The sequence below is a fragment of the Myotis nattereri genome, assembly GCF_964212035.1.
Source record: "Myotis nattereri genome assembly, chromosome: 6".
NCBI lineage: Eukaryota > Metazoa > Chordata > Mammalia > Chiroptera > Vespertilionidae > Myotis > Myotis nattereri.
The window spans coordinates 98,748,576-98,776,509 of record NC_138081.1 but is presented as its reverse complement, the minus strand read 5'-3'; the positions used below and the strand labels follow the sequence as shown (position 1 = coordinate 98,776,509).

The window sequence follows — 27,934 nt, the reverse complement described above, 5'->3', positions numbered from 1 at the left end:
ATGTTTCTGTCTCTCCCTCTCCCTTCCTCTCTGAAATCAATACAAATATATTGGGGGGAAGAGAAGTTCAGCGAGGTGAAATGTTCAAGCCTAAGGTCTGTGTCTCAGTGTCCACTGGGACGAATGAGGAGGCGCTCTCGGAGCCCACTGCCTGTCACCACAGGCCTCTGCGGGCTCATGCGGAGCGGGGCCCTGAGGACATGCGGACGTGCGGACGGTGGTGCCCGGGAGCAGAGCTCACCTGTCCTGCCTGCTTGCCCACCCTGTGAAGTCTCCCTTTAAAGTTGAATTTACCATCTTTTCCATTTTCAATGAGTTGAACATTTAGTCTGTTATAAACTCTAAGATTCCTTTCGTGACAGGACTGGGATTTCGAAGTTAGGGAACATTTTATTAACTTTTTGATAAAGTGCAATCAGTAGAAATGGGAGTTACCACTTTAATAATTTAGAGAAATTGCCTTTTTGGAAAGCGAACCACGTCCCACAGGATTAATTTTGTAACTAATGGAAACGGCTTAACCAGAACTAGGACCAAAAATGGGGGGAAAACAGTACTTCAGGGACTGGAGGGAACTGCAGCTCAGAGCGCCTTCCTGAGGGCACCCAGCTTCCTTTGTGGCGCCAGGGCGCCCTCTCCTGGGGGACATTGAGTGTTGCATGGCTCATCAGAAAGAAACAGGATATCAGCTATCTTTTCGCTTTAGATTCTATCTATCACCCATAAATAAAAACAGTGACACCTTACATTTCTTTATCTTCAGAGTTGCAGAGAGTGTAATTTCCAGTATATTCTGAGTATTGATTTTTACCTTTTTAAATGAATCCAGTGGAATCTAAGTGCTGTAGCAACTTGATACCTATACAGCCCATTTAAAAAAACAATGGCAAACTCCAGTGATTGGAAAGTCAGCATCATTCTCTTCTCTCTGCACATATTTCTATGACCCACCAAAGTTTGTTCTAATACAACATCTTCATGCCCCTCCCCGTGTCTTCACCTGGTCCTTCTGCGGTTCCTGTCTGTTTGCAATCTCCTCTCCTTATAAGGACTCTAGTTGTATTGGGTTAGGGCTGCCCTGTTGAGCTCATTTTGCCTTAATTACTTCTTTAAAGACCCAGTCTGTAAACGCGATCACATTCGAAGGGCTAGGGTTTCAATGTCTGAATTGTGGGAACACATTCCGCCCCTAACAGGTGCTGAGTGTGGAGCTGACTCGGGCCTGTCCTGTCTCCGTTCATCGACCCGTCCCCGCCTTCGTCCTGCAGGCCGGGGCTGTGAAGCATGTAGTCCACTTTGAGGAGCGTGATGGATTATCACAGAGTGATGTGCTCCCGCACCTGCAGGCAGGCACCTCCCATTCCCGTGATGGTGGCCGCTCGATGGAGGTTTCTCCACTGGGACTTGCCCCCTTGTCTCATTGTTTCAGCAGAGAGTTTACCCAGAAGCCTCTGCGTGCATTTCTCTTTCTGTTTCTCTGATTGCACGTTGGCAGCTCTAGTCCAGCCGTCTCCCTGTCGTCCCGGAGCCTTGCTCTCCGACGGCCCCGAGATGCAGCATCGCTCGTGTGCCTACTTCTGGTTCCCTTTTGTGTTTAAGGGACCGGGAGCATTGCTCTCACTCATTAGAAGATGGAAGCAGGGAGTGTGTCTTCGAAGTCGTTTCTCTGAAATTGACTCCAAAGGAGCTGAGGAAAGTGGACACGGAAGCTTTAGTTCACTCACGGCCACACAGCAAGCGGCATTAACACTGAACAAGAAAATAATTGCTTTCCCAGCAAACTCCCGACCTGAAGAGAGCACTTTGAAGACAGACGTTTACCGTTGTTTCCTTGGCCTGAACCTGTCTGATGATACAGGGCGGGCAGAAGCCAGGGTGCAGTTGTCGGTGTGGATGATAGTGCAGTGATGAGTCAGAACACAAGAACAGACTCTTCCACTGCCCACAGCTGTAACCCTTCGCTTCTGTAAAGATTCAGGCTCCTTCCCGAGCCCTGGTTGGGGCGTGTGCAGGAGGCAACCAATCGATGTATTTCTCTCACACCAATATTTCTCTCTGTCTTTCCTTTTCTCTTTCACTCTCTCTAAAAAGTTAATGGAAAAATATCCTTGGGTGAGGATTCACAGCAGAGCAACAAAAGGACAGCTGTCCCAGGGTTACTCAGTCTTTCCAAACACACGTGGTCGTCTGCATTGTGCCGCCAGGTCGCATGGGTGGGGCTCTCCAGTGTTGGCGGCGGTGGAGTAGAAACAGGTTCAGGGGTGGTGGTGCCAGGCGCTGTGCCGATGCCTCCACACCAGACCCTGAGCTGCGATGACGCCACATTCCCTTCCTGTCTGCCTGCAGATGTACCACCGGATCCGCCACTCGGAGTGCATCTACCGCGTGACCATGGAGAAGCTGTCCTACCACAGCATCTGCACGGCCGAGGAGTGGCAGGGCCTCATGCGCTTCACGCTGCCCGGGCGCCTCTGCAAGGAGGTGGAGCTGTGAGTTCCCGCCCGGCACACGGGCTTGGCTTGGTCCACCTGGAAGGGAAACGGGTCAGAGAATTTGGGTCACAGACGGCTCAGTGCAGGTGCAGCTGCCCTTTCTCCCTTCCGAGGGGATTCCAGGTCTCGGGGTACAACTTGTCGGGTCTCATATTTAAAAACAAAACTGAACGCAATTTTGAAATGAGTTAACCTAAAAATTAGCTGTTCTCTGTAGGCTTTTGTACAGTTTACACTATATAATATTTAATATTTAAATGGTATGTAATATCAGATTCTAAGTTTTCTGTATAATTTTAAATTTACAAATTTGAGAAGCTAGTAATTCAACTTTCACAATTTGTTTTCCAGTCCTATGCTCTATATGCCAATGTATGCAATTGCTGGTGGTAGAACCTCTGGTAATTTGTACACCCATTGTAAGTACAAGCCAATACTATTTCACGGCATAGAAACTTCCCAGAGGTGACCCAGAGCTGATAGTTGCCTTATGATTGGGCAGATAGTGGTGTTAAGTTAATTAAACAAGGAGGCCCTGGGATGGGGCGGCCTCACTGCCCTGGTGGCCTAGGGACCAGGTGGAAACATAGGGACAGCCCTTCCCCAAAGAGCCAGTGTGAAACTTCACCTGCCGCCAATCAGTGAGCGCCTCCCTCTGCTGCAGCCAATCAGTGAGCGCCTCTCTCTGCTGCAGCCAATCAAAGTGAGCGCCTCCCTCTGCTGCAGCCAATCAGTGAGCGCCTCTCTCTACTGCCTCTTCTCTCTGGTCTCCCATCCCTGGATGCAGCCCTTCTCACCACCTTGGGGCTGGCACTGCTGGTTGAATTGATGTTGGCTCAGATCAGCTCATAAAATGTCAACTATGCCTTAGTTTATCTTTTAATGGTATAATAGTATGCATCTATCTATAATAATAAAAGCATAATATGCTAATTAGACCGGATAGCCGAATGACCTTCCGGATGAAATCTGGGCTGCGAGAGACAAGGCAGCCGCTGCAGCTCCCAGGTCTGAGCCCTTGCACAAATTTTATGCATCTGGCCTCTAGTCCTATCTAACACTAGAGAAACATGGTAATTAACTGTAACTTTGCTACCCTTCCCATTGGCTAATCAGGGCGATATGCAAATTAACTGCCAACCAAGATGGCGGCCGGCAGCCAGGCAGCTGAGCCGAACAGGAGGCTTGCTTGCTCCAGTGAAGGAGGAAGCCAAGGTTCCCCGCCTGCCGCTGCCGGCCTCTGAGCTGCAGTCTAAGAAACAATGTTTCAAATATAGAAGCTAAACAAACCCCATGCTTTCAGCCAGCCGGCTGAGCTGGAGCTGCAACAGAGTTTCAATTATAGAACCCAAACAAACCAGATATCTGCTTTCAGCAGCTGAGGTCTCAGAGCTGGAGCTGAGCCTCAGAGCTAAAGCCGGCTCTCAGTTCCAGTGACAGCCATAGAAGGTAAATAAATCCCAGAATAAAAAAAGAAAAAAAGGAGAGGTTGGGAGCTTCAGTCACCTGCCAGCCTGAAAACGGCCCTCAGCCCCTCACCCAGACTGGCCAGGCACCCCAGTGGGGACCCCCACCTTGAAGGGGGTGTGACCAGCTGAAAACAGCCATCATCCCCTCACCCAGGCTGGCCAGGCACCCAAGAGGGACCCCCACCCTGATCCGGGACACCCTTCAGGGCAAACCAGCCAGCCCCCACCCGTGCACCAGGCCTCTATCCTATATAGTAAAAGGGTAATATGCAAACTGACCCTAACAGCAGAAGGACTGGGAATGACTGGTCACTATGACACACACTGACCACCAGGGGGCAGACGCTCAATGCAGGAGCTGCCCTCTGGTGGTCAGTGTGCTCCCACAGGGGGAGCTCTGCTCAGCCACAAGCCAGGCTGATGGCTGCCAGTACAGCGGTGGTGGTGGGAGCCTCTCCTGCCTCCTCAGCAGTGTTAAGGATGTCTGACTGCAGTTTAGGCCTGCTCCCCGCTGGCAAGTGGACATCCCCTGAGGGCTTCTGGGCTGCCAGAGGGATGTCTGATTGCCAGCTTAGGCCCAGTCCCCCGGGGAGCGGGCCTAAGCCAGCAGGTGGTCACCCCCGAGGGGTCCCAGACTGCGAGAGGGCACAGGCCGTGCTGAGGGTCCCCCTCCTCCCCCCCGAGTGCACAAATATTTGTGCACTGGGCCTCTAGTCCTATCTAATAATAGAGAAACATGGTAATTAGCCGTAACTTCGCTACCCTTCCCATTGGCTAATCAGCGAGATATGCAAATTAACTTCCAGCCAAGATGGCGGCCGGCAGCCAGGCAGCTGAAGCGAACAGGAGGTTTGCATGCTCCAGTGAAGGAGGAAGCCAAGGTTCCCCGCCTGCCACTGCCAGCCTCTGAACTTGCACTCTAAGCAACTGTGTTGCAATTATAGAACCTAAACAAACCTCAGAAACCTGCTTTCAGCCATCAGAGCTGGAGCGAGCAGGACCGAAACAATGTTACAATTATAGAACCCAAACAAACCCAGATACCTGCTTTCAGCAGCCGAGGTCTCAGAGCTGGAGCCGAGCCTCAGAGCTAAAGCCGGCTCTCAGTTCCAGTGACAGCCATAGAAGGTAAATAAATCCCAGAATAAAAAAAAAAAAGAAAAAAAGGAGAGGTTGGGAGCTTCAGTCACCCGGCAGCCTGAAAACGGCCCTCAGCCCCTCACCCAGACTGGCCAGGCACCCCAGTGGGGACCCCCGCCCTGAAGGGGGTGTGACCAGCTGCAAACAGCCATCATCCCCTCATCTAGGCTGGCCAGGCACCCCACTGGAGTCCCTCACCCTAAAGGGGGTATGACCAGCTGCAAACAGCCATCATCCCCTCATCCAGGCTGGCCAGGCACCCCAGTGGGGCCCCCCACCCTGAAGCAACAAGATGGTGGCTAATTTGCATACTGAAGGCGGGCGGCAGCGGGCAAGGCTGTCTGCGGTCCGGGATCCGGATATGTGACCCTGCTGGGCAGGGGGCAGCACAGGGGGCTGTCCGCGGTCCCTGAACCCAGATCTGTGACCCTGCCGGGCAGGGGGCAGTGCTTGAGGCTGTCCGCGGTCTGGGACCCGGATCCATGTCTTGGCGGGCGGGGCGGCAGTGTTTGAAGCTGTCCGCGGTCCCGGGGACCTGGATCCGTGACCCTTCCGGGCGGGGCAGCACCTCGCACAGGGGCGGATCGGCTGGGGTTGGGCAGGGCAGGACGCCTGGCTTCCGCCCATCCCCAGTCACTCTGGGCAGGTGAGCAGAGCAGAGAGCCTCTGGACAGGGGAGGCAGGCTGGCGGAGGGCAGCCTGTACTCTCCACATGGTGGTGGTGACAGCTGTGAGTGCGCCAAGCGGAGCCTGCAGGCTGAGCTGAAGTAGCGCCTGCAGGCCATCAGTGCCCAGGAGTGGCTGCGCAAGATCCGCCTCCTGGCCCAGAAGGTGCAGGATCGCAGGGACAGCCACCGTGGCGGGCCAGACTGACATCCTCCTGGCCGCACCATGGGGGTTTGCGGATCTGCAAAGCCAGAGGCCGCTGGTGTGCACATCCCCCCCTGGCGTGCGAACATCCTCCAGCACACTGTCACCCTCCCACGCCTGCAATAGTTGCAAACCAAGGCGTGCACAAGTTCCCCCTGCCTCTCCACCGCACTTCCATCAACCCAGCATGCCTAACACCCCCACAGGATGTGCACACATCCCCTCTGATGCGCTCACGTCCTTTGGAGAGTGTCTGGGTGTTCTGGGTGCTGAGGGTGGGCGCCTGTGAGATGACAGTGAGAGGGCGGAGTGGTGATGCCCTGTTCCCACGGAGGCCAGTGCAGCTACGAGATCACCTCTGGGGGGTTAATGCAGGTGCTGAGGCAGGAGCAGGTGCAGATAGACACACCTGGTGGGCACGGGCGGCCCTTTGCTGAGGTGCCTTCGGTCAGCGTTAAAAATCAAGAACCCAGAGGCGGAGAGGAATTCTCTCCTCTCAGTGAAACAGTGGGATAGTCGGGGCGACTGTAGAGGAGGAATGTGCACTTTGGGTGCCAGCACCCATGAGCGAAGGCTGCCCTGACTGAGCCTCGCTTGCTTGGGGCCTAGTGCACTCCTGCCGGGCAGCGGGTGACAGGACGTGCTTTTCCGAATTAATGAGAGAAAACGTTGATTCTCCTGCTGCCCACGAAGGTGGAAAGTGAAGTGGGGAGACGTGGGGAGTGAGCGAGGTTCCCTGTCTGGGGGTTCCAAATCTGCTGTTGGTTTCTTTCACTGCTGACTAGAGATATACCGGGTGTCCCCCCAAAATGTATACACACTTTTAATACCTACTAATTCCAATGGTTTTAAACATAAGAAAGAAACAACAATGGAGCTGTTATCTGTTAAAAGTGTGGGCACAAACAGGTAGTTGGACATTCCCTGAGGGGTCTCAGATTGGAGAGGGTGAAGGCCAGACAGAGGGGCCCCTTCCCCCCCTCCACCCCAGTGCACGAATTTCATGCACTAGGCTACTAGTATATATAAAAGCCGAAGCGACCATCTGACTGGTAGCTATAACGTGCACTAAACCACCAGGGGGCAGACGCTCAACACAGGAGCTGCTGAGCTGCGGTGACTTGGCAGCTGCGGTCCTCGGGTGACGCACCCCAGAATCGGACTCCCTCCTTTCCGGTTCTGGGTGCATCACCCAAGAACTACCCTCTCGCAATCTGGGACCCCTCGGGGGATCTTGAAGAGCTGGTTTTGGCCCAATCCCCGCAGGCCAGTCCGAGGGACCCCACGGGTGCATGAATCCGTGCATCGGGCCTCTAGTTGTGCTATATTAAGAAATGTATACATTTGGTCTTTTAGTTGTTTCCTGGCAGGAGCTCCTAACACCCTGTGATACAGGTGAGGGGGTGTCTTTCCTAGTTTATAATAAAACTCAACTGTACAAGGGTTTATGCCAAGGAAGAACCTTTAGAGCAGTGGTTCTCAACCTTCCTAATGCCGGGACCCTTTAATACAGTTCCTCATGTTGTGGTGACCCCCAGCCATAACATTATTTTCGTTGCTACTTCATAACTGTAATGTTGCTACTGTTATGAGTCGTAATGCAAATATCTGATATACCGGATGTATTTTCATTGTTACAAATTGAACATAATTAAAGCACAGTGATTAATCACAAAAACAGTATGTAATTATATATGTGTTTTCCGATGGTCTTAGGCGACCCCTATGAAAAGGTTGTTTGACCCCAAAGGGGTCGCGACTCACAGGTTGAGAACCGCTGCCTTAGAGGGTGAGGTCTGGGTGTCAGGAGCAAGCCATGTGATTAGGACTTCTGGGGGTGCAGGAGGTGGGGATGAGGTCATCATCAAAGGCCAGTGACTTAGTCATGCCTGGGGGTGACGCCTCTCTCCAGGAAAACCCTGAATAAGGTTTGAGAGTCGTCCGCGTGCGCGCATCACATCCTGGAGTGGGGGAGCCTGAGAGCATGGAGCCTGTGCCCCTGCCCACAGCTTGCCTGTGCCTCCCTTCCCCTGGCTCTTCCTGATGTGCTTCCTTCCTCCTGAACCCCAAGTAGTAAGCAGAGTGCTCCCCGGAGCCTGGGAGCTGTTGTCGCACGTCATCAAACCTCGGCTTCGTAGCTGGTTGGCCAGAAGTCGGAGTGGCCCGGGCTTGCAGTTGTCAAGTGAAGTGAGGGGCAGTCTGTGGGCTGAGGACGGGGCCTGTGGCTCTGCTAATTCCAGGTGGTGTCAGGACTGACGTGCATTGTGGAGCGTCACTGGGTGTCCGCAGAGGATTGGAGAACTGCTCGGTGCAGAAAACTCACACCTTTGGTGTCAGGAATATTATGACTAGAGGACAATGTATCTTTTTAAAATACTATACCATATACCACTGTGTTTATTTAGGTTAAATGTCAGCAAATTAGCAAATGAAAAATAGGTAAAAACTTTGGATGTGTGTTTATATTTATGAAAATTGTTTTGTGGCTTTAAATAGGAGATAGGATAAACAAATTTTTATAAGGTTTTTTACTCCCTTATGTAATGTATGTGCATTTTTCATAATAGAACTTTTTTACTTTTTCATTGCTCTGATAGTAACCACAGCATCCCCTTGTTACAGATTGTTTGAGAGAAAGTTAAGCAATGACAGTGAAGCAAATATTGCACTAAGTTCCTGAGGGCATGAGTGGCGTTTCCTTCTGGAAACCTCTCCGTCCAGCAGAGACGTGACTGAGGCAGGAGAGCGGCTGACCCGTGTCCCTCAGTCCTCAGTGGACAGCAGTTCCCCTGCCTTCTTCTCGTTAGCGTGTGTCCTGATGTCGGAACAAACGAGCCTTCTCTGCGTTTCTTTTCAGGTTCCACTTTGACATCGGTCCTTTTGAAAACATGTGGCCTGGGATTTTTGTCTACATGATCCATCGTTCTTGTGGGACGTCCTGGTACGAATGGCCCAGAAGCATCCTTTTCAGACTGTTGAGTGACATGGCCCCTCCCTCCCTTACCTGGACGCCCTGTCAGTTTCAGGCGGGGGCGGGGCAGTATTAACACATGCTGTATGTAAATTGCCTTTTCTAAAGATTTAACATTAGAAAGGCTAGTAGACTTGGACAGAGCCGCAGCCCTCTCGTTTTCCCCGTAGCGGCTATGAGCTCTCTGTCCCTCGGCTCACAGCCATGGACAGAACCAGGTGGCCATTAAAATGTGGGGGAGCGAACTTAGGCTGTTTAACTGGAAGAGGTAGGAGTTCCCCGTCCACATAATCGCACACTGCTTTGAAGTGTGCTTGGGAATGCACGCATGCATTTGTATCAACCTTCAACTTCCCTGATGTACCAGTCAGAACAGGTAGAAAGGAACAAGGGTCCCCTTCACAGCCCAGGCCTGTGCCAGTCACTTCCTGGGGCTGCTGCTCGCGTCGCAGGCCCCTCGCCGCGTGGCCCAGAGGAGCACCTTCCTCTCTCGCCGCCCCCGCTGCGTGGCGGAGCTTAGCTTCTCTAGAGCCACTGAGGCCCGTGCTTTCTCAGTGCATGAGTGACTCTTTAGAAGGAGTGCACACAGGGCGACGAGCTCTAGTTAATTCTCACCTGCTAGTATATCAAAGAGGCTGACCATTTGGAACTCTTAAAATGGCATTCCTTACACTCTAAGGACATTTGAAATTTTTCAGTGGAGAAAATATAGGTTACATATTTTTAGAAGCTTTTTGAACCCTCATTTCTTTGGTATTTCAAAGAGCCCTGTTTTGTCTTGTTGTGTTTTTGATTTAAGCTGCCTTAAAATCCACTGAGAAAATTGAAGCCCTTCAATAAGTATGAATACATGGCTATATTATAACATAACATATGATAACCATATTGTATAATGAAAATGCCATTTCTACCATGTACTGTGTCAGGATAGAGTCATTGCTACTAATAGTTTGAGGACCATTTAATTTGGATTCGTTTTAAAAAGATAATCACTCATCACCAAAATTCCCATGGTATACACATTTGTAGTTCGCGAATCTGAATATGCTTTTGGGAAATGATTAGTTCCGAATGCTCTTCAGCAGATGGTCAGAGGTTGTCCGCTGAGCTCGGGTCGGGATGCCTGCCGGGTGAGGAGGGCGATGGGCGGGAGGAATGGGGAGCCGCAGCCGGTCAGGTCCTCCTCCCTGGTGGGCGGCTAGCACCTCAGAGGGAAGCTCTTACAGAGCCTTCCTCTCCACACTGGCCGGAGAGTCGAGGGGAAGCGTGAGGGTCCCAGGCGCCTGGACTCGTCCCCAGACCCTCACGGTCATGCGCATTCAGTACAGACGTGCGTGCGGCACAGACCAGAGACCTCTCCTGGGCGAATTGACTGCCGGCTCCTGTCGTCTCTTCCCACAGCTTTGATCTTGAGAAGCTGTGCCGCTTCATCATGTCCGTGAAGAAGAACTACCGGCGGGTGCCCTACCACAACTGGAAGCACGCGGTGACCGTGGCGCACTGCATGTACGCCATCCTGCAGAACAACCTGGGGCTCTTCTCCGACCTGGAGGTGCGCGCCGCGGGCTCCCTCCCCAGGACCTGTGTCCCTGTCACCCTTGGTGTCGGGCACGTGGGTGGCGTGGATGTGCGACAGGCTCCGGGACAGACCCTAGCTCCATGGCTCCCAGGAGCACGTTGTAGAGACAGCCACACCCAGGCTTGTGCCGTAGGGTTTTGAGTAAGAAGTGTAGATGCACAAACTCTAGCTTCAATGAACGATGCCCAAGGGAAGAGTAGAGTCTGCAGCCTTTCCTCCTTGTCAGTCTGCTGAGGGATGTAGCAGTGGCTTCCCCGTGGCCTCGTGCTCTGGGTACGTGGACACACCCACTGATGGGCCACCCGGAGCAGGAAACACGATTCCGACCTCAGTGCGCACACGATCCCCTCTTGCAGGAAGCAGGGCCCTGAGTGGTGTCACTGCTTCCCCTGCCTTCTCACACCTGGCGTGGATCCACAGGGGAGGCTTTCCAGCTCAGAGCTGGGAGGCTCTGGGACGGCTCGTCCATTCTTGCCCCGCTGTGCGCTGGGCCCACTGTGCGCTGGGCCCACTGTGCGCTGGGCCCACTGTGCGCTGGGCCCATTGTGCACTGGGCCCACTGTGGGCTGGGGGCTCGGAGCTTAGCCCCTGCCGCAAGCATTCCAGATCCGGAGCTGCCTGGTGCCGCGCGCACCCTCTCCGCCTGGCCTCTGTGCAGCCCTCACAGTGGTCCCCTCTCTCCTCTCCATCACCGGTGTCCTGCTCCAGGAGACCCCTAGCCATGGAGGGAAGGGAGCCCTCCTCTCTGTGATAACAAAGTTGTCTTGTCGCTGTTCCCTGGCTCATGCAGGGTACGAGGCCTATGAGGTCCTCAGCCTCCCCCCCTCCGTCTCTCTGTCCTCCTCTCCCCGTGGTCCCCGAGCCACAGCCTCCCTGACCCGCTGGCTTTCGGGGAGGGCCCACCTGCGCCCTCCTTGTCTTCAGGCCCCTGCTCACCTGTGTCCCTCCCTGGGCTGCTGGGCCTGCCTCCCGCCGTCCCTGCAGCCTGCTCGCCTCTTATGTGATTTGCCATGTTGCACATTCCTATGACCTAGCTGTCGCCCTCCTAGTTTACGATGACTGTGACGTGTTGTAATTTAACACGAGCAGGTTGCTCACGGAGGACGAGGCTGCCCTCTCCCTGGCATTTCTGCTGCTCTGTCGCCAGGAGCCTTGGCTTTCTTGAATCCCACCTGCCCTCTTCCCAGAGTGAGGAGGGAGCATTTGACTCAAGTTCATAAGCAGGAAAGCCCAGAGGTTTAGATGCAGTTAGACTTGGATCCAGCGTTTCCTGAGGAGCTGCTGGTGGGGATGGCAGAGGCGGTGTGGCAGCAGTGACGGCCGTGGGCCTCCATGGCCCGCTCTTGGTTTTCAACGCCTGTGCCCTGTGTTGTGTTTACAGCGCAAAGGACTGCTGATCGCGTGTCTGTGCCACGACCTGGACCACAGGGGCTTCAGCAACAGCTACCTGCAGAAGTTCGACCACCCGCTGGCCGCGCTCTACTCCACGTCCACCATGGAACAGCACCACTTCTCCCAGACCGTGTCCATCCTGCAGGTGGGCCGGCCGCTCGCTGGGCTGCGCCCAGGCAGGGCTGGGCAGTGGGGGCTTCATTCCGGAGCCTGGTACACAGTCAGTGCTAGTGACTGTGGGTTTAGGTCAGGAATCCCTTGTGATGATTTTGAATGTATTTTGAGTTGAATTTGATGTTTCAGTACATGGCACCCTACACTTTGTAGTTCAGACTGTTTAACGCTGGGCCTTGGGCACAGTAGGTCCTAAACTGCTGCCATCCTCACACAGGGAAGCCCTGTGGACTGAGTATCTGTGAAATGAGCACCCATGTCCCTCACTTGGAAATGGGAAGATATGGCTGAGGCAGGAAGGCGTGCTCCGGCGGGCGGGGGGTGGGGGAGGGCACTGCGTCCTTAGCACCCCCATGGCTAGGGCTGGAGGCCTCTCGGCACTGGGTGGATCTCAGCACAGGGCAGGTCTCAGCACCAGGTGGACTCCTTGGTGTCTCTGACCTTAGGATCTGGAGGACCTACAGAACCCACTCACCTGCTTCCGTGGAGATAAGAATGTATGGGCCGCTCACCCATTTGGGGCTTTAGAAACATTCTTGAGTTTACAGTTCTTTACCAATTGGGATATAAATGTATTGCTTCATGAGGTTTTAAGTTATTAACTAACTGGAGGCCCAGTGCACGAAATTCGTGCACAGGGTGGGGGTGGGGGTGTCCCTCAGCCCAGCCTGCACCCTCTCCAATTTGGGATCCCTCTCACAATCCAGGACTGCTGGCTCCTAACCACTCGCCTGCCTGCCTGCCAGCTTGATCACCCCCTAACCACTCCCCTGCCAGCCTGATCAATGCCTTACTGCTTCCCTGCCAGCCCGATTGCCCCTAACTGCCCTCCCCTGCCAGCCTGGTCACCCCTAACTGTCCTCCCCTGCCAGCCTGGTTACCCCTAACTTCTCTCCTTGCCAGCCTGGTAACCCCTAACTGCCCTCCACTGCCAGCCCAGTCACCCCCAGCTGCCCTCCCCTGCAGGCCCAGTCACCCCTAACTGCCCTACCCTGCCGGCCATCTCGTGGCCACATGGGGGTGGCCATTGTGTTGGAGTGATGGTCAATTTGCATATTACCTCTTTATTAGATAGGATGTGAAATTGGAGCTTTAAACATATTTTTGTATCCAGTAATACTTTATTTATGGATATGAAAATTAGAATTTCATAGATACTCTTCTTTTTAAATTATCTTTTTAATTAAACTTATTGGGGTGGCATTGGTTAATAGAATTGTAGGTTTCAAGTGCACAATTCTACATGACATCATCTTCATATTGCACTGTGTGCCCACCACCCAGAGTCATGTCTCCTTCCATCCCCATATATTTGACCCCCTTAACCCTTTACTGCCTACCCCTTCCCTCTGGGAACCCCTTCCCTCTGGTGTTTTGTTCCCCCCACTCCTGGCCATTTGTGTGCCCAATGCCATTGGCTGACTATACAGTAGGTTACAGTTGTTCCTGTGGAAGATAACAGTAATTAACAAGTCATAACACAAGGATAAACTCTGTGTAACTGGCCTGCTCTTGTTTGGAGGAACTGAAAGCGTCGGGGGTGCGAGCAGGTGCCTGTCACTGGTGTGCTTGTCTCCACAGCTGGAAGGGCACAACATCTTCTCCACGCTGAGCTCCAGCGAGTACGAGCAGGTGCTGGAGATCATCCGCAAAGCCATCATCGCCACGGACCTCGCCCTCTACTTTGGCAACAGGAAGCAGCTGGAGGAGATGCACCAGACGGGCTCGCTGAACCTCAACAACCAGTCCCACAGGTGCACGTCCTGTGCAGCGAGGGGGAGCCCGGGAGTGCTTGGTGCTTGGGGGAATCCATTGGAGTGCCACTGGTCCTTTCAAATCCTCTCCCATCGGTCGTTCATTCCAGTCAGTGTTTTGTTTTATATACTCGAGGCCCAGTGCATGAAATTCGTGCACTGATAGGGTCCCTAGCGGCTGCTGCTGCTAGCTGGGGCCTCCCTCTTCCCCGGCCAGCCCCGCGCCCTGGTCAAACTCTCGGACAAACTCCCGGTCGAGGGGACAATTTGCATACTACGCTTTTATTATATAGGATTGAGATTTCTTATTGGCTCATTATTATAGCTTCCGTATCTCTCGTAAAATTTCCCAATTTTTTCACCCCTTGTAGCCAAATATGTATTTCCCTGAAGGTTCCCACACACTTGTCAGTTATGTTAAGTCCTCATCTGTGGACGGAGTGGCCGCGCCTCCCAGGTGTGCTGTCCACAGGGCCTGGAGCTGTCAAGACAGCTCTGACAGAGCAAAAGCCAAATCTGCAGACTTTGACCTGACGTGAGGCTCCCTGTACTAGTAAAGTGCCAGCCATCAGACGGGTGCGCGGTGTTAGTGTGCACAGACAGGCCCATGCTTGCAGGAGGCTCACGCTAGACTCACGTTGGTGTAGAAAGTGGCTGCAGGCCAAAGTCCTAATTCCCAGCATGTTACCATTGGAGATAGGACTTTTAAGAAGAAATTAAGGTAAAATGAGACCATGTAGGTAGGCCCTTCCCCAATATGAGTGGTACTGACCGCTCTGTGCCCCATGCCCTGGAGACCCCGCCTTGTCACAGGTGGGCAGTGCTGACTGCTCTGTGTCCTCTGTTCTAGAGACCGCGTCATTGGCTTGATGATGACTGCCTGTGACCTTTGTTCTGTGACAAAACTGTGGCCAGTTACGAAGTTGACGGCCAATGACATTTACGCAGAATTCTGGGCTGAGGTAGGTCGTTGGTTTTCATATGACTATCAATAATGTCAAGAAATGGGAAAAACGAAGAGCAAGTAAACATGCGGGTGATTTAGTAACACTACGTTAGCTGCTCACGTTGCAAGTTATTTTAAAAGGCTGCGGTCGGTCACGCACCGATGGGCTCAGCGTTCGCACAGAAGGTGAGCACAGGGGTTGCTACGTCTGACGAGGGTGTGCGTCAGCTCTGATTCACCCGGAAGGGACTGCTTCCAGACAACACGACAGTTTTCCTTGTGGAGTAATGGTTCCCTCGCTCAGGAGTAATCATGCTCATCTGTCGGGGACAGGCCCTGTCCAGGCACCGAGGGGATCGCAGTCGTGGGCAGTGCAGGTAGAAATGCGAGGGGGTCGCGCTGTCCCACCGGCCAGGGGCTGTCTGCGCTCCTGTCCACAGCGTGTGCCCGACTCTCCCGGCCTGGACGGCAGCGTGGGAAGCACTGGTTTGTGAACACCTGTCCTGACGGAGACCTCAGCTTTCCTTCTGAGTCGTCCCCGAGCGAGCAGCATGCCCTCTCTTGTTCGCGTGGCTCCACAGTCCGAGGCCCTGCCTGTGTGACGGCGCTTCCGCTCACGCTGTTCACAGGCTGCTCGCCCAGAGCTGGCAGCACAGCCGTCTGCAGTGAGCGCCTGTGGCTGGGCCTTTACGACGACGCATCTGCACCAACACGCTCTGGACCCGTGTCCCTCCCCTGGCCCGGCTTCGCCCGCTCGGCCCGGGAAGCGCTGTGGGAAGCGCCAGGGGACGGGCTTGGAGTTGCTCCATGGTTCTCGCCACTCCTCTGACGAAACACCTGCCTCCTGCCGAGGGACAAAGGCAGCTGGGTTCTGGGCAGTGCGTGCAGAGGGGCCTCAGGACAGAGACCAAAGGGCGACGCTGCGGTTTTCACTGTCGGGCTTTGTCATGTCGGTCACCACAAGCAGGTGCATCGTGAAGAAACGAGTGATGGGAGGGAGGAGCCGTGAGCACTGCGCCTGCTTGGCAGTGAGACATGACTGTCCCGCTCCTTCCAGGGTGACGAGATGAAGAAGCTGGGGATCCAGCCCATTCCCATGATGGACCGGGACAAGAAGGATGAGGTCCCGCAAGGCCAGGTATGATGCGGGACGCCCGGGAGCGTGAGGCGGCCGTGCCGTCGGGCATGGATAAAGCACTCCCATCTGTGTCCCTGTGCACGGCGGCTCCTGCGGGCCTGGCAGCTCATGCAGGAGCGTTCGTGCTCTATCTGCGAGCGCCTGACAAGCCTCCGCTCTGTCCTTGACTCACTGCCCGGGCCGAGCCTGCGGGCTCAGAGCTCAGGCGCGCCCTCGCAGTGGACGCCGGCCGAGCCTGCCCTCCCGGCTGGTGCTTCTACCCGTGCAGTTCCCAGGCTGCCGCGACCCTGGAGGCTGAGGGCAGGGCGGTGGTGTGGGCGGGTGGGGGGTCGTGTTCAGAGGGCAGAACCGTGAGCCACGTGGAGCCCTCCCCACTGAGGGTGTGTGGGAGCTTAAGGACCCGACTGGGAACCGAGTCCACGCCCACCTGGTGGGCAGGCCCTCCCACAGACGCTGTGCAGTGGACACACCTTTCCTGACGGGAGATCCAGGTGGAGGAGTGCAGTTGTGAATATTTTTTTCACTCAGAAACATTTTGTCATTGAGTGAACAGGTAGTTTTTGGAGGTTAGCATCATAGATTTTGATTAGGCCCACTTGTCCTAAGAAATAATGCATAGACTTTTAGTACATTCGAGTTTTATCTTGCCATAAATTGACTATCATTCCCTCTCCAGGGAACATACATAAAATACTTAACTTACACTGACTTTTTGTGTCTTGAGAGTTCTCATGCCTTGTTAACTTTCCATGTGCCCATGTGTGGTGTAATGACTTTCACAAGATTATGGCCTTTTTAACTCCCCACCCTCTAATGCCACAATTAGGAAGTTCTGGACAAATAGTTATCATATGGAATTAAGGGTAGAAATAATTCCAGAAGATTTACAGGATGATGGTGTTTTTAAATATATATATTTTTATTGATTTCAGAAAGGAAGGGAGAGAGAGAGAGAGAGAGAGAGAGAGAGAGAGAGAGAGAAAACCATGATGAGAGAGAATCACTGATTGGCTGCCCCCTGCACGCCCCACACTGGGGGTCCAGCCCACAACCCCGGCCTGTGCCTGACCGGGAACGGAGCCCTGACCTGGTTCCTAGGTTGACGCTCAACCCCGGAGCCACGCCGGCCGGCGACAGGATGATGGTTTTGACTAAGTCCTCCAGTTTCCTACTTGGTGTGAAGGTGGTTGTTGACTGCTCACACAAGCGTGTGTGTGTGGAGGGCTCCTGCGTCTCCACGGCCTCTGAGCAGAGCCGGGTCCTTGGCCGGGCTTTCGAAAGGGCTGCTCCCTCCCCTTTGGGCGGATGTGCACCCGCACGCCTGGCACGCACGCTGCACGGACTCGAGTTTAGCGGCTCTTTCCCGTTGTTTATGGCTCGTTCCCTGTGGGGTCGTGGGGTCAGTCTCCAGCCTGGCGTCTGTCTGCGGGCTCCCACGCAGGGCCCGTGGGAAAGGCTTTTCGTCCCGAGATGGCGCCCCTCGTGCCACGTGGGCTTTCCACGCGTTGTCTCACCCTCACTGGGTGGGGAGTTCGTTGGGGGGTTGCTGGGTGTGCGGTTGCAGGCCGGGGCCTCGGAGTGCTTTTCTTCCTGGGGAGCTGAGCGGACATCGCAGCAGAAGGCGAAGGCACAGGGCGCAGAACAGTTTGTTTTTCCCAAACATCACAGGCTTGTTTGCAGGGGGAGGGTGTTTTAGATACAGCACTTCTGTGGTCACCTGATACGTGGCCACTACGTTGCTTCTAAATGGCCATTGCTGTGCAGTGCTGCCCTGCCGCAGTCCTGACGCCTGTCTCCAGCACTTGCCTCTTCCCGCTCTCGTGCTCCGTGAGGCTGTTCCATGTTAAAGAGGCAGGCAGGCCTCCGCCTGGCCGCGGTGGAGGGTGGGAATGCGTGGGCACGAGCTAGTAAGGGGTGTGAGTGCAGGAGGATGCACAAGGACCAGTCGTTCCGCACCTCTCTCCCCCGGCACATCCCATAGAAGGCTGTTTTCTTCAAAGACACTGGGAAGCCACGGGAAACGGGATTTGACGGGTTGAGAGGACTGGGATCCAGTGCACGGGATTGTAGTGGGTCAGGCAAGGGAGTGGGGCCGAGTGGCATCAGGAGAGAGAACGAGGCACCAGAGCCAGCAGGCCAACAAGCAAACAGACCCGGCCGTGGTCCCGAGCGGGAGGGGGAGGGCTCTGTAGAGACAGGTGCTTGGCCTGGACACGCCTTGGGGACCCCAGCTCTGACCAGCGGTAAGAACGGCACCTGGATCACAGCTGCTTCATCCAAAGTCAATCCCACGGAAGGTGGTGCTTGGGTTTACAGTAACTGATATGCTGTAGGCAGCCAGGCTTAGGGACAGGATGTCCCGGAGGGGACACGTGCTGCTGGTGGCTAACGTGTGTGTGTTTCTTGCCGGTGGCTCTGTGGGCAGCTCGGCTTCTACAACGCGGTGGCCATCCCCTGCTACACCACCCTCACCCGGATCTTCCCGCCCACGGAGCCGCTCCTCAAGGCCTGCAGGTGTGTACCGCCTCGGAGGAGAGACTCAGACTGCGCGGGCTCTTACGTTGACACGGTCACAGAGGCCCCCTTTGCTAAGCCCCTCCCCACCCCACTGCCTCCTCTGATGCCACTGGTATGTGTGTCCACGAGCTGTGCACATTGGTCAGCTCCCTCTTCTCCTCCAGGATCCAGTGTCAGCCCTGCTCTGACACTGTCTGTCCTGGGACCCAGGCCTCCGGTTCTGTTCATCAGCTTATTTTGTTCATTAGATTCCATACCTAAGTGAGATCACGTGATACTTGTGTTTCTCTGCCTGTCTTATTCACTTAGCATAGTGCTCTCCAGGTCCCTCCGTGCTGCCTCGAAGGGTAGGAGAGCCTTCTTTTTCCCAGCTGCATGGTATTCCATGTGTAAAGGTACCACACGTTCCTCAGCAAGTCACCTGACGGCACATCCCCGCTTTGCCACCCCTTCTAACTGGGTGACATGATCTGTCTGAGCCTTGCTGGCCTCCTGCCCGTGCCATCTGGGACCTGGGCCCCTCCCCCAGGCTGAGGTGGCTTCAGGCTCTCCTCAGACACTGAGCTGCCGTGTCCAGTCAGGGAGGCGAATGGGAGTCTGCCAGCCTAGCAAGCAAGTTACCAGCAGAGTCAGCACAGCCCCCCAAGCCCTGGGCGGAGCCTCCACAGGGGTAGGTCAGCGTGAGGCCAGCCCAGGGCCCGAGTAAGCAGCGCGTGTCGCTGCCCCGTCTGTCCTAGGAACAACCTCAGCCAGTGGGAGAAGGTGATCCGCGGGGAGGAGAACCCAGCCTGGGCCCCGTCCCAGCCGGTGACCCCGTCCCAGTCCGTGGCCCCGTCCCAGCCCGTGGTCCCCGGCCCCTCGGAGAAGCTGCCCGTGAAGATGGACGACTGATGGCCCGGAGCTGCCCCACCCACAGACGCTCGCCTCGCTGCTTGGACTTTTCTACCTTTTATTTTTGTGGGAAACCTACACCTGGCGACAGGGATGCCAGCCTCGTGCAGAAGGTACCATCACGTGACTCCGCCCGCAGCTGACTCCTGCCAGGCTCACCCTCAGCGTCGCAGACAGCGACCTGCAGGACACGGGCCAGCGAGCCGGCCTGGCCTCCCGGGCTGACGTGGCTGAGCCATCCTGGGGACGCAGACGTTCTCCGCCGGGGTGCTTTGCCCAGAGCTGGTCTTTCTAGTGCGGGTTGGAAACGGTACTATGACGCTAGTGTACTTTGGCTCTCACACCAACGTCGCTCCCTGTTGTTGGCTATAAATAGGAGTTTTATGCATTCAATCGTGGGTGTTCATGTGTGGCCTGCCTGTGATGGGCGTGGGCGCAGCAGGCAGCCGCAGGACCGAGGCCACCGAGGTTCCGTGGACGCATCTGTCTGCATCGGCGAGGGAGGAGGGCGCTCATTGCAGAGGTCCGTGGATGGAGTGCGGGCTCTGGAGTGTGCACTCTGCAAGCCCTGCAGGCAGGAGGCAGCCTTCTCTCCTGGGGAAGAGCCGCGAGGATGAGAGCAGGCGTCTGGTCCCATGCAGGGGGTGCAAAGGGTATTAAATGGTTTCATTGCGGTCTTGGCACAGTCACTCATTGTTTTACAAGGAGAACGAAATAAAAGCAAGGCATACGCATTTTTTTAACGGACAGGTTTTAATGGCTGTAAAATGTGAATTTTGAATAATGATTTCTTTATAGTTTCACTTTGTGTCATGGCAGAATTTTACGTCCACATTCACAATGAAGGGTTTCTTCTTCAGATCATTTCATTACCATTCATTTCTCCCAAAATCAAATTAAACCTTGAACTTGAATCTTCTCTAAGTTTCCTTCCACCTGCTGCTTCAGCGCTCAGGTCTCAGCCTCCTGCTGCCCTTGTCCTGCCTCCGCTGCCTGTCAGGACGGGAAGGAGTGGAGCCAGAGCGAGGACCGGGGCAGATGTCTTTTTAAAAAAATATTTTTATTGATTTCAGAGAGGGAGAGAGAGAGAGAGAGAGAGAAACATCAGTGAGGAGAGAGAATCACTGGTTGGCTGCCTCCTGCACACCCCACACTGGGGATCGAGCCTGCAACCTGGGCACGTGCCCTGGATAGGAATGGAACCGTGACCTCCTGGTTCATAGGTCGACGCTCAACCACTGAGCCACCCGGCCGGGCTGGAGCTGACGCCTGTCTTCTCTGCTCAGCGCCCAGCATCCGTGGAGACCTGTGGTGCGAGCTCCTTCTGTATGAGCGCTGCGGTCTCACGTTACACCATAATGTAAATGTCTGTGAAAAACACAAAAGTTACAGCCTGGACCCTCCTGCTGGGATGACAAGCCCAGAAGTTTTTCTCTGGGGCCGTGGGTCCTGCGTGGTTTTCAGCACACGGACAGTGTCGGGTCGGAACCTGTGACTGGGCAGTCCTGACCTGAAGGAATTAGCTAGAGGCTCACAGTGTGAGAGGCTGGTCCATGACAAATAGCGAGTCCTCTGTTCAGGGCAGGAAGCTGGAATGCTGCCTTCACTAAAATAGGTTTTTAAAGTCTTCTACACGCTCCATACTGTGCACATGGTGGTTCCTCTGAGCTTGGTTTTGCAAAAATCAATCTGTTCTTTCCGCAGCATGGTTTATTTACATGGGGTAGAGAGCTGTGTGTAAACACTGTTCTCTTAAAATTAACACTGTGTCTTCAATTTCCTCACGGGGGGCTTCTGGCGTGGCCACCTCCCTCCACGGAGCCCCGCCTGCTGTTGTAATTGTACAATAGGAGGCAGAGGGAGGCAGCCAGAGAGAAACGCCACTCTGGCTCGATACCAGATGTATGTAGCTTTACACTCATGTACGTATGTAGATACACACTTGTTTGTAGACACGTGTGCGAGCGAGAGAGAAGCAAACACAGAAATATAAAACAGCCACATTCTTTGAAGACTGATCTTTCTCTGTTGAAACTATGTCGTTTGCTGAAGAGCTGCCTGGAGCGGCCTTGCCTGTGAGTGTTCGTGGAAATGAATTGAACAGCGTCTCTGTTTTCTGGCCTCCACATTCCGAGGCTCCCCCACCAGCTCCACGGCAGCCACGACAGTGGGTTTTGTCATCTGATGAACGTGGAGGCCCACTTGCACGGGGTGACGATCACTTCAGGTTGCTGTCGGATTAGATGCGGTGAAAGGAGGCACGGGCTCTGCTGTGGGGACGCTCCCGTGGCCGGCGTGCGTGTCCGGGTGCCGTGCTGACAGGTGACCACCGGACGTCCTCTTCCTGGACACCGCAGGCGCATGACGTGGTCTCTCCACAGCTTCCCAAAGAAATGCGAGCGGCTATAGGGGTGAAACTGCCATGAGCTGTTGTCAGAGTAGAAACCAAGTGTGAGCGAAGGGCTTGGTCTGATGCTGCCTCCCCCACGGGTGAGACCTACTGCGATCACAGATTTGCCAAGAGTGAAGGTTCCAGGGGGAAGTCATATCTAGGTAATAATCCGGTTTTGAAAAGAAACATAGAGTTGGGAGTGCTTTTTCTATGTTGGCAGATCTATAGGGTGCCCCAGAACGACGTCTTCATGCACTTGGAGTGATTATAAAGGCAGCGTTTATTAACATCCATTTTAAAAATCCAGCTACCAGCTGTTAAAGTGCGGGTACATTTTTTTTTGGGGGGGGGGAGGTCACCCTGTATTTAGCAGACAAGCTTTAGAGTTCTGTTCTAATCTTTTCCCCAAATCCTGTTTTAAAAGGGAAGCTGGTTTTTATCACTGAAAGTTTTGACGAGTTTCTCATTAAGGCGATATTTTATTTTGAGCCAAATTTCCCTGTTTGGTAGGAATTGGGTGACAGCTGTGAGGAGAGGGAGAATGCTCGGTTCGCAGGCATGGTCCTGGCGGTGCTGATTCACACTGACAGTTCTGCTGTCAGATGCCGTTGTCCCGTGACCCGCCAGCGCCGGGGATGTTTGCTGATGGAACCGGGCTGTGGGGTCCGTTGTAAAAATGCCCCTTAATGCTTAGTAGTGGACGGTGGTTCATTAATTAGGAAACTTCAAAGAAATGCATTGGCTTTGCAAAGTGATTCTCAAAAGCGGCCCCTTTCCTGGGCAGGGATGGGGCGCGTTCCCCAGGCCTTTTATCTAAGAAGCGGTCGGAACCTCGTTCTCTCATTCCCAACCCTGCCCCCGTCTCCCCCCAGGCGGAGCGCCTGTGCCGGCAGCTCAGGCAGCGCGTTGGAAACGCCCCTCCGTGTAGGTTTCCTCCTGCATGCTTCTTAGCTTGTTTTTTAATTTCATGCAACCGATCTCAGTGAATTTTGCTTTCTTGGAATGTTCATGTACACAAGGCCTATGGCGACATCAATCCTTAGCTACCTGGGTATTTTTACTATGTTTAGTTTTGAGTATTATCTTCTAGTCTATGAACTCAAAATAAATGTTTGAGCTTTAAATAGGACTAAATTATTCACCATGCCTTGGTCCCTACCATTTTTTTAATACCGTAATTTTTTTACATGCATTTATTTATTTTGCTTTTCTTAACTGCAATTGAAGACATGTAAAGGGCCGCATCCATGGCTAACCTTGTTAAGTTGAATGGCTAGACCCATTCTCTCCTCACTGACTTCTGCCTTTTACTAGATTTTACTCGCATACACCCTGGTGACTGCCGCCACTGAGCTGTGCACCCGTTTGCAGCTCCCAAGCACTGTGCCTCTGACTGTGATGTGTGCTGTGACTTTGTTGGGTTCCAGGCACATATGCATGATCTGGACTTGAAAAGCTCTTCTATCTTTGCATATTTCCAACATGCTTTCTACACTTTGCTGAGTTAGCGTTTAATTCTTTAAAGACATTAATTTAAAGTCACATGAGTGTATGCCTTCTATTTCGAGTATTAGTCTGACTTTTCAATCACTGTACAATGTACCTAGGCCGGGGCCCTGTCGGTCCCTCCCTGGGCCTGTCAGGTGGTTCTAGGTTCACGTTGCTAAGTCCCTGTCCGGATCCACGTTTCGCCAATTGCTTTAAAGTCTCCTCCTAAGTTTGAATTCGAGATGCTCAATCCACCACACTTTTCCTTCCTTTTTCAGTTGGACATTTTGGTTGTGTGAAGCATTAGTTAGATGCGTTCTGTGATAAAAATAGCAAAAAAGAAAGACAAAGGTTTCCATGCTGTTCTGGTTTTAAATTGTTAGAAGATGGAACCAAGAGAAAGACATGGATGTTTCCCAAGCAGTCTTCCCCCTCCACTCGATACTCAGCTTTCCGCCTGCACCGTCCACGCAAAGCCGTGCTCGGGAGGCGACCGTGACCTCGCTCTCCTGCCAGCGGGTGTGGCTGACAGCCCAGCGCAGGCCGGCCGCTCCCCTGACACAGGCCAGGCCTCCAGGCACTTGGCGAGACTCGGCCGGGTCCAGGCGGCAGAGCAGAGAAGTCAGTTTTCAGCTCCTGTTTGTGAGGGGCTGTGTGTTTGCAGAAGTTTAAGCGGACAGTTTTGATTGCTCTTGTCAGTCAAGGGGTAAGGGTGTGTTCTCCAGGACTCCAGCCACCCACGTGCCGTGAGCGATGGCACGGCAGTCCTCTGCCGCCTCTCCGATAGCCTTCCTGGGCGGCACGGGGGGCACGGGGTGTGTTCTGCGAGCGCGTTTTTGGAGGCGTGGCTGCACAAGGCTCAACCTGGTTCCGAGGATACGCTGCCCCAAACACTGTGAACAGTGGCCACCATTGGAAGAAATGCAGCATTTTGGATCTTTCTGAAAAGGAAAGATGACTTTCCTTACAAGTCCTAGGTCCCCACCTCGCTGAGAGCCTGGGCTGACCGCGCCGTGGAGCGCAGTGCAGTTACACCGGCCGCGCAGCCCCGCCCGTGGGTCTGTACCGAGCCCGGCGCTGTCTTTAGGAGGAGGAGGAGTTTCAGATGAACCGTATCCAGCTGCTTGTGGTTGAGTAAATTTCCAAACATCATTCTGTACGTGTCACGGGATCTTTGTAAAACGCGCAACTGCAATAACCCGATGGGGCCCGGCCTCTGCATTTGTAATGACACGTGCTGTCCACGTGTGCACCTTCACGTGCTCACCTGCAGTCATTGTATGTAAGAGAACCCGCTCCTGTCACGTTCGTACGATGAACAGCACCGTGTATTATAACCCGAGGCGAGTTGTGCGTAAACTCGGCATCCCAGCCGCCGGCACGCGCACATGTATGCGGTGCCATGTGCAGAGCCCACCTTTGTCCTACAGCACACACTCGGGAGCAGCGAGAAGTTCTGTCGACAGTAACTGTACATACGAAGTATATATATGTATGATACATGGACTATATTCAGAGCTGTTCATACTTTTAATGGATACCCTTCAGTGTGAATAATTGAATACAGTTTTTAAACATCTCCGCTATCCTGTGCTGTCATTTGTGGGGAAGGTCAACGGCCTCGCGTGGGTGCGTGGAGAGGCGCGTGGGGGACGTGCGTGGAGGCTGCACGTGGGGAAGTGTCGCGGTGCAGCCTCGGGCGCGCGATGCCTTCTTGCTAGGAGACGTTGAGTTGGGGCAGGTGGTGCCGCTGTTGCTTCGGCCAGGTGGGGTGGCGGGTTGTGCGGTGTGGGGTTGGCAGTGTTTGGGGGAGGACGGCTCGGGCCACAGAGCTGACCTCGAGCACCAGCCCCGGGCTCCTGAACAGCCTCCCGTGTGGGGCGCAGTGACAGTGGCCCTCTCCCGGCTCGGCTGGTGGGAAGGAGTCCCCGGGGCGTGGGTGTGGGTGTGCGTGTGTGAGCTGGGGTCCTGCTGTGGTGGAGAAGGTTCCAGACTGACCTCCCCGTGCGCCCTCACGGCTTTCCCCGGGGAGCTGCGCTGACGGGTGTCTAGTGGGTACTCGCTCACCGAGGCGGGCAGCACGTGAGCAGTATCAGGCCACAGCCCAGTCCAGCGGCCCCCATCCTGGTAGCCAGGAGCAAACCGGAGCTGAGCCTGGGAGTGAAGAGAACCCGCCTTCCCTGGGTGAGGGCCCCTCACGTGGTGACAGGGTCCACGCCTCGGGACACGCCAGGCTGCAGCGCTCGAAGCTGACTCTCGGCCACCTCCTCCCGCCATGGCCTGTGCGCAGCGCTGGGCGCGGGTTTTGGTTCAATACTCACTTCCTGAGCAACTGCCTGAGACGGTGGTGCTAGGATAATGCCACGCGCTGATGTGTCCACAGACACCATGGTGCCCCGGGCAGGCTGGCCCTGGCTGCCTGGTCTGAGTCGGACCCCTGGGTGAATGGTGCCCGTGGGACTTCTCCGTCTGCCTGATGCAGGCTGTGCTTGACAGGCCCGAGTCCTCCCACGGCCGCCTGTGGGGCCCCCCTGTGCTGCGGAGTAAATGACAGTTCACGGGTGGACACTCGGGGACCCCCGCTCCCCTGGCTCAGCCGCAGGAGGCCCACGTCCTCCCGTGGACGGCCACGCTGTGCTCTGTGCCTCGCTCTCCGCGTCCTCCCGTGGACGGCCACGCTGTGCTGTGCCTCGCTCTCCGCGTCCTCCCGTGGACGGCCACACTGCTGTGCCTCACTCTCCGCGTCCTCCCGTGGACGGCCACGCTGTGCTCTGCCTCGCTCTCCGCGTCCTCCCGTGGACGGCCACGCTGTGCTGTGCCTCGCTCTCCGCGTCCTCCCGTGGACGGCCACGCTGTGCTCTGCCTCGCTCTCCGCATCCTCCCGTGGACGGCCACGCTGTGCTCTGCCTCGCTCTCCACGTCCTCCCGTGGACGGCCACGCTGTGCTCTGTGCCTCGCTCTCCGTGTCCTCCCGTGGACGGCCACGCTGTGCTCTGCCTCGCTCTCCGCGTCCTGCTCAGTGGGTTCCTCTCTGGGAACCCAGACGCCCTCCCTGCTGGAGGGTCTGCTGCTCCAGGGTGACAGGCTCCCTCCTGCGTGTGTTCCTGGGCACAGCCCTGCGTGGGCCCCAGGCCCAGGCCCAGACAGCCAGCACTTACCCGTGCCAGGCGCTCGGCCACGTGGATCAACTCCATCCTCTAAGGATCCCAGGAACCCGGTGCTGCTGCCTGACTGGGTGGGAGGAGTTAGGCAGCGAGTACAGGGGACCCCCCCCCCCCGGGGCGCCCGCACCGCAGGCCTGCGCTGTGCTGACTTCACTGCCTTTGGAAAGGGCGTGGGGACTAAGGTGGACCCCCCCCACCCCCAAATGAGGCATCCCTCGGGGTCCGTTCTTGCGGAGACAGTCCTGTGGGGCCGGAGGGGAGGAAGCGAAAGCACCCGCCTTTCACTCTCCGAGACTTGGAGTCCAGAGGGAGGAGCTCTTGAGAGAACAGCCTCGGGGGATGGATCGGCTGGTTTCCAGCGGAGCCAGATGTCCTCAGACTGTCCTGCCCCAGGACTAGGGGTGCGGGGACCAGTTGGCCCACATCAGTTATGTGGAATCAGATCAGGGGCTCCTGGTCCCCACTTTCTCGCAGAGCTTGGAGGGGGCGCACCTCACAGTTGAGTCCCAAACCCAGTCCGTCATGTGACCAGGTGGCTGGGCCCACACCTCTGTCTGGGGGGGTGGCAGCCCTATGGGGTCAGCCTGGGCCAGAGAACCAGCGCCCAATGGGAACTCCCGGGTGTGACATGGGAGGCAGCTTCAGAGGCAGCATACGTGGCTGGGGGACAAACGGGGTCACCCTGCCTCTGAGCAGCCCAGAGACGCCCGGACTGGCTCAGGGGACATGGCCGAGGGCGGAGGGCAGAGGTCAACCGGCAGCACGGGGCCCTCACCCCTCGCTCCTCTGCCCCCGTCTGCACGCCCCAGTGCTCGCTGCCTCCTGCTTTTCCCGAGTCCTGCTCCCAGTGGGTGACGGAGGGCCTGGCAGAGGAGACCCCGGAGATGTCTGGTGGGTGTGGTTTTCCGCAAGGACAGGCCTGTCTCCCCGCGCCCCCTCCTCGGCGGCTTGCCCAGTCTCTGCTCACATCCGCGAGGGCCCCTGGTCTCCTCCGCTGACCCTCGCACAGCCGGGGCCATCGTGCGGCCTGACCCGCAGCAGAGGGACCCGCAGCAGCGCTGGTGGTGTCTGTGAGCACAGGGAGGGCCGAGGGGAGGGACCTGAGGAGGGGGAACTCAGTGGCTGGGACCCTGGTCTTGTGGGTGATCAGCAGGTCCCGCAACTATGTTCACGTCTTCTAGCGCCCCGTCCGTCCGGGGCGTCCACCTGTGCCCTCGTAGCTCACCGAGTCAGCGTGCTCCCACCCCAAACCCAGCGTGGAACCTCAGACGGGAGGGCAGCAGGGGGGTGTCAAGCTCCCCTTGAGTGTGTGTGTGAGGGGGGGCGGTAATTGAACAGCCTGCGTACCCCGCTTTGAGGCCCACTCAGGGGAGGCACAGGTGCTGGGAACAAATAAATCCTTCCTGATCTCAACAGAGACGCCGCAGTGTCACGTGAAAGGAGCCGAACCCATTCTCCGCCCGGGAGCGGAGCGGGGGCAGCGCAGGCTGGACTCTGGCCGTGACCAGTGCCCGGGGCCACACCTCCCACCCGGGAGCCTGCCCTCCGCCCACACCA

The 27,934-nt window shown here is 55.4% G+C and overlaps 1 protein-coding gene across 1 annotated transcript in view; it reads left to right on the top strand.

The window, feature by feature from the left end:
- Positions 1-20,080, top strand: part of PDE10A (phosphodiesterase 10A) — a gene marked incomplete at its 5' end in the record, with an annotated part of 120,422 nt that extends 100,342 nt beyond the window's left edge. Inside the window, 9 exons of the mRNA XM_081094360.1 lie at positions 2,347-2,489; positions 8,829-8,912; positions 10,344-10,494; positions 11,903-12,058; positions 13,669-13,841; positions 14,692-14,803; positions 15,845-15,925; positions 18,351-18,439; positions 19,180-20,080. Of these exons, the coding sequence (XP_080950486.1) occupies positions 2,347-2,489; positions 8,829-8,912; positions 10,344-10,494; positions 11,903-12,058; positions 13,669-13,841; positions 14,692-14,803; positions 15,845-15,925; positions 18,351-18,439; positions 19,180-19,333 (1,143 nt within the window). The 3' untranslated portion in view covers positions 19,334-20,080. The remainder of the gene's footprint in view (positions 1-2,346; positions 2,490-8,828; positions 8,913-10,343; positions 10,495-11,902; positions 12,059-13,668; positions 13,842-14,691; positions 14,804-15,844; positions 15,926-18,350; positions 18,440-19,179) is intronic.
- Positions 20,081-27,934: the final 7,854 nt, after the last annotated feature.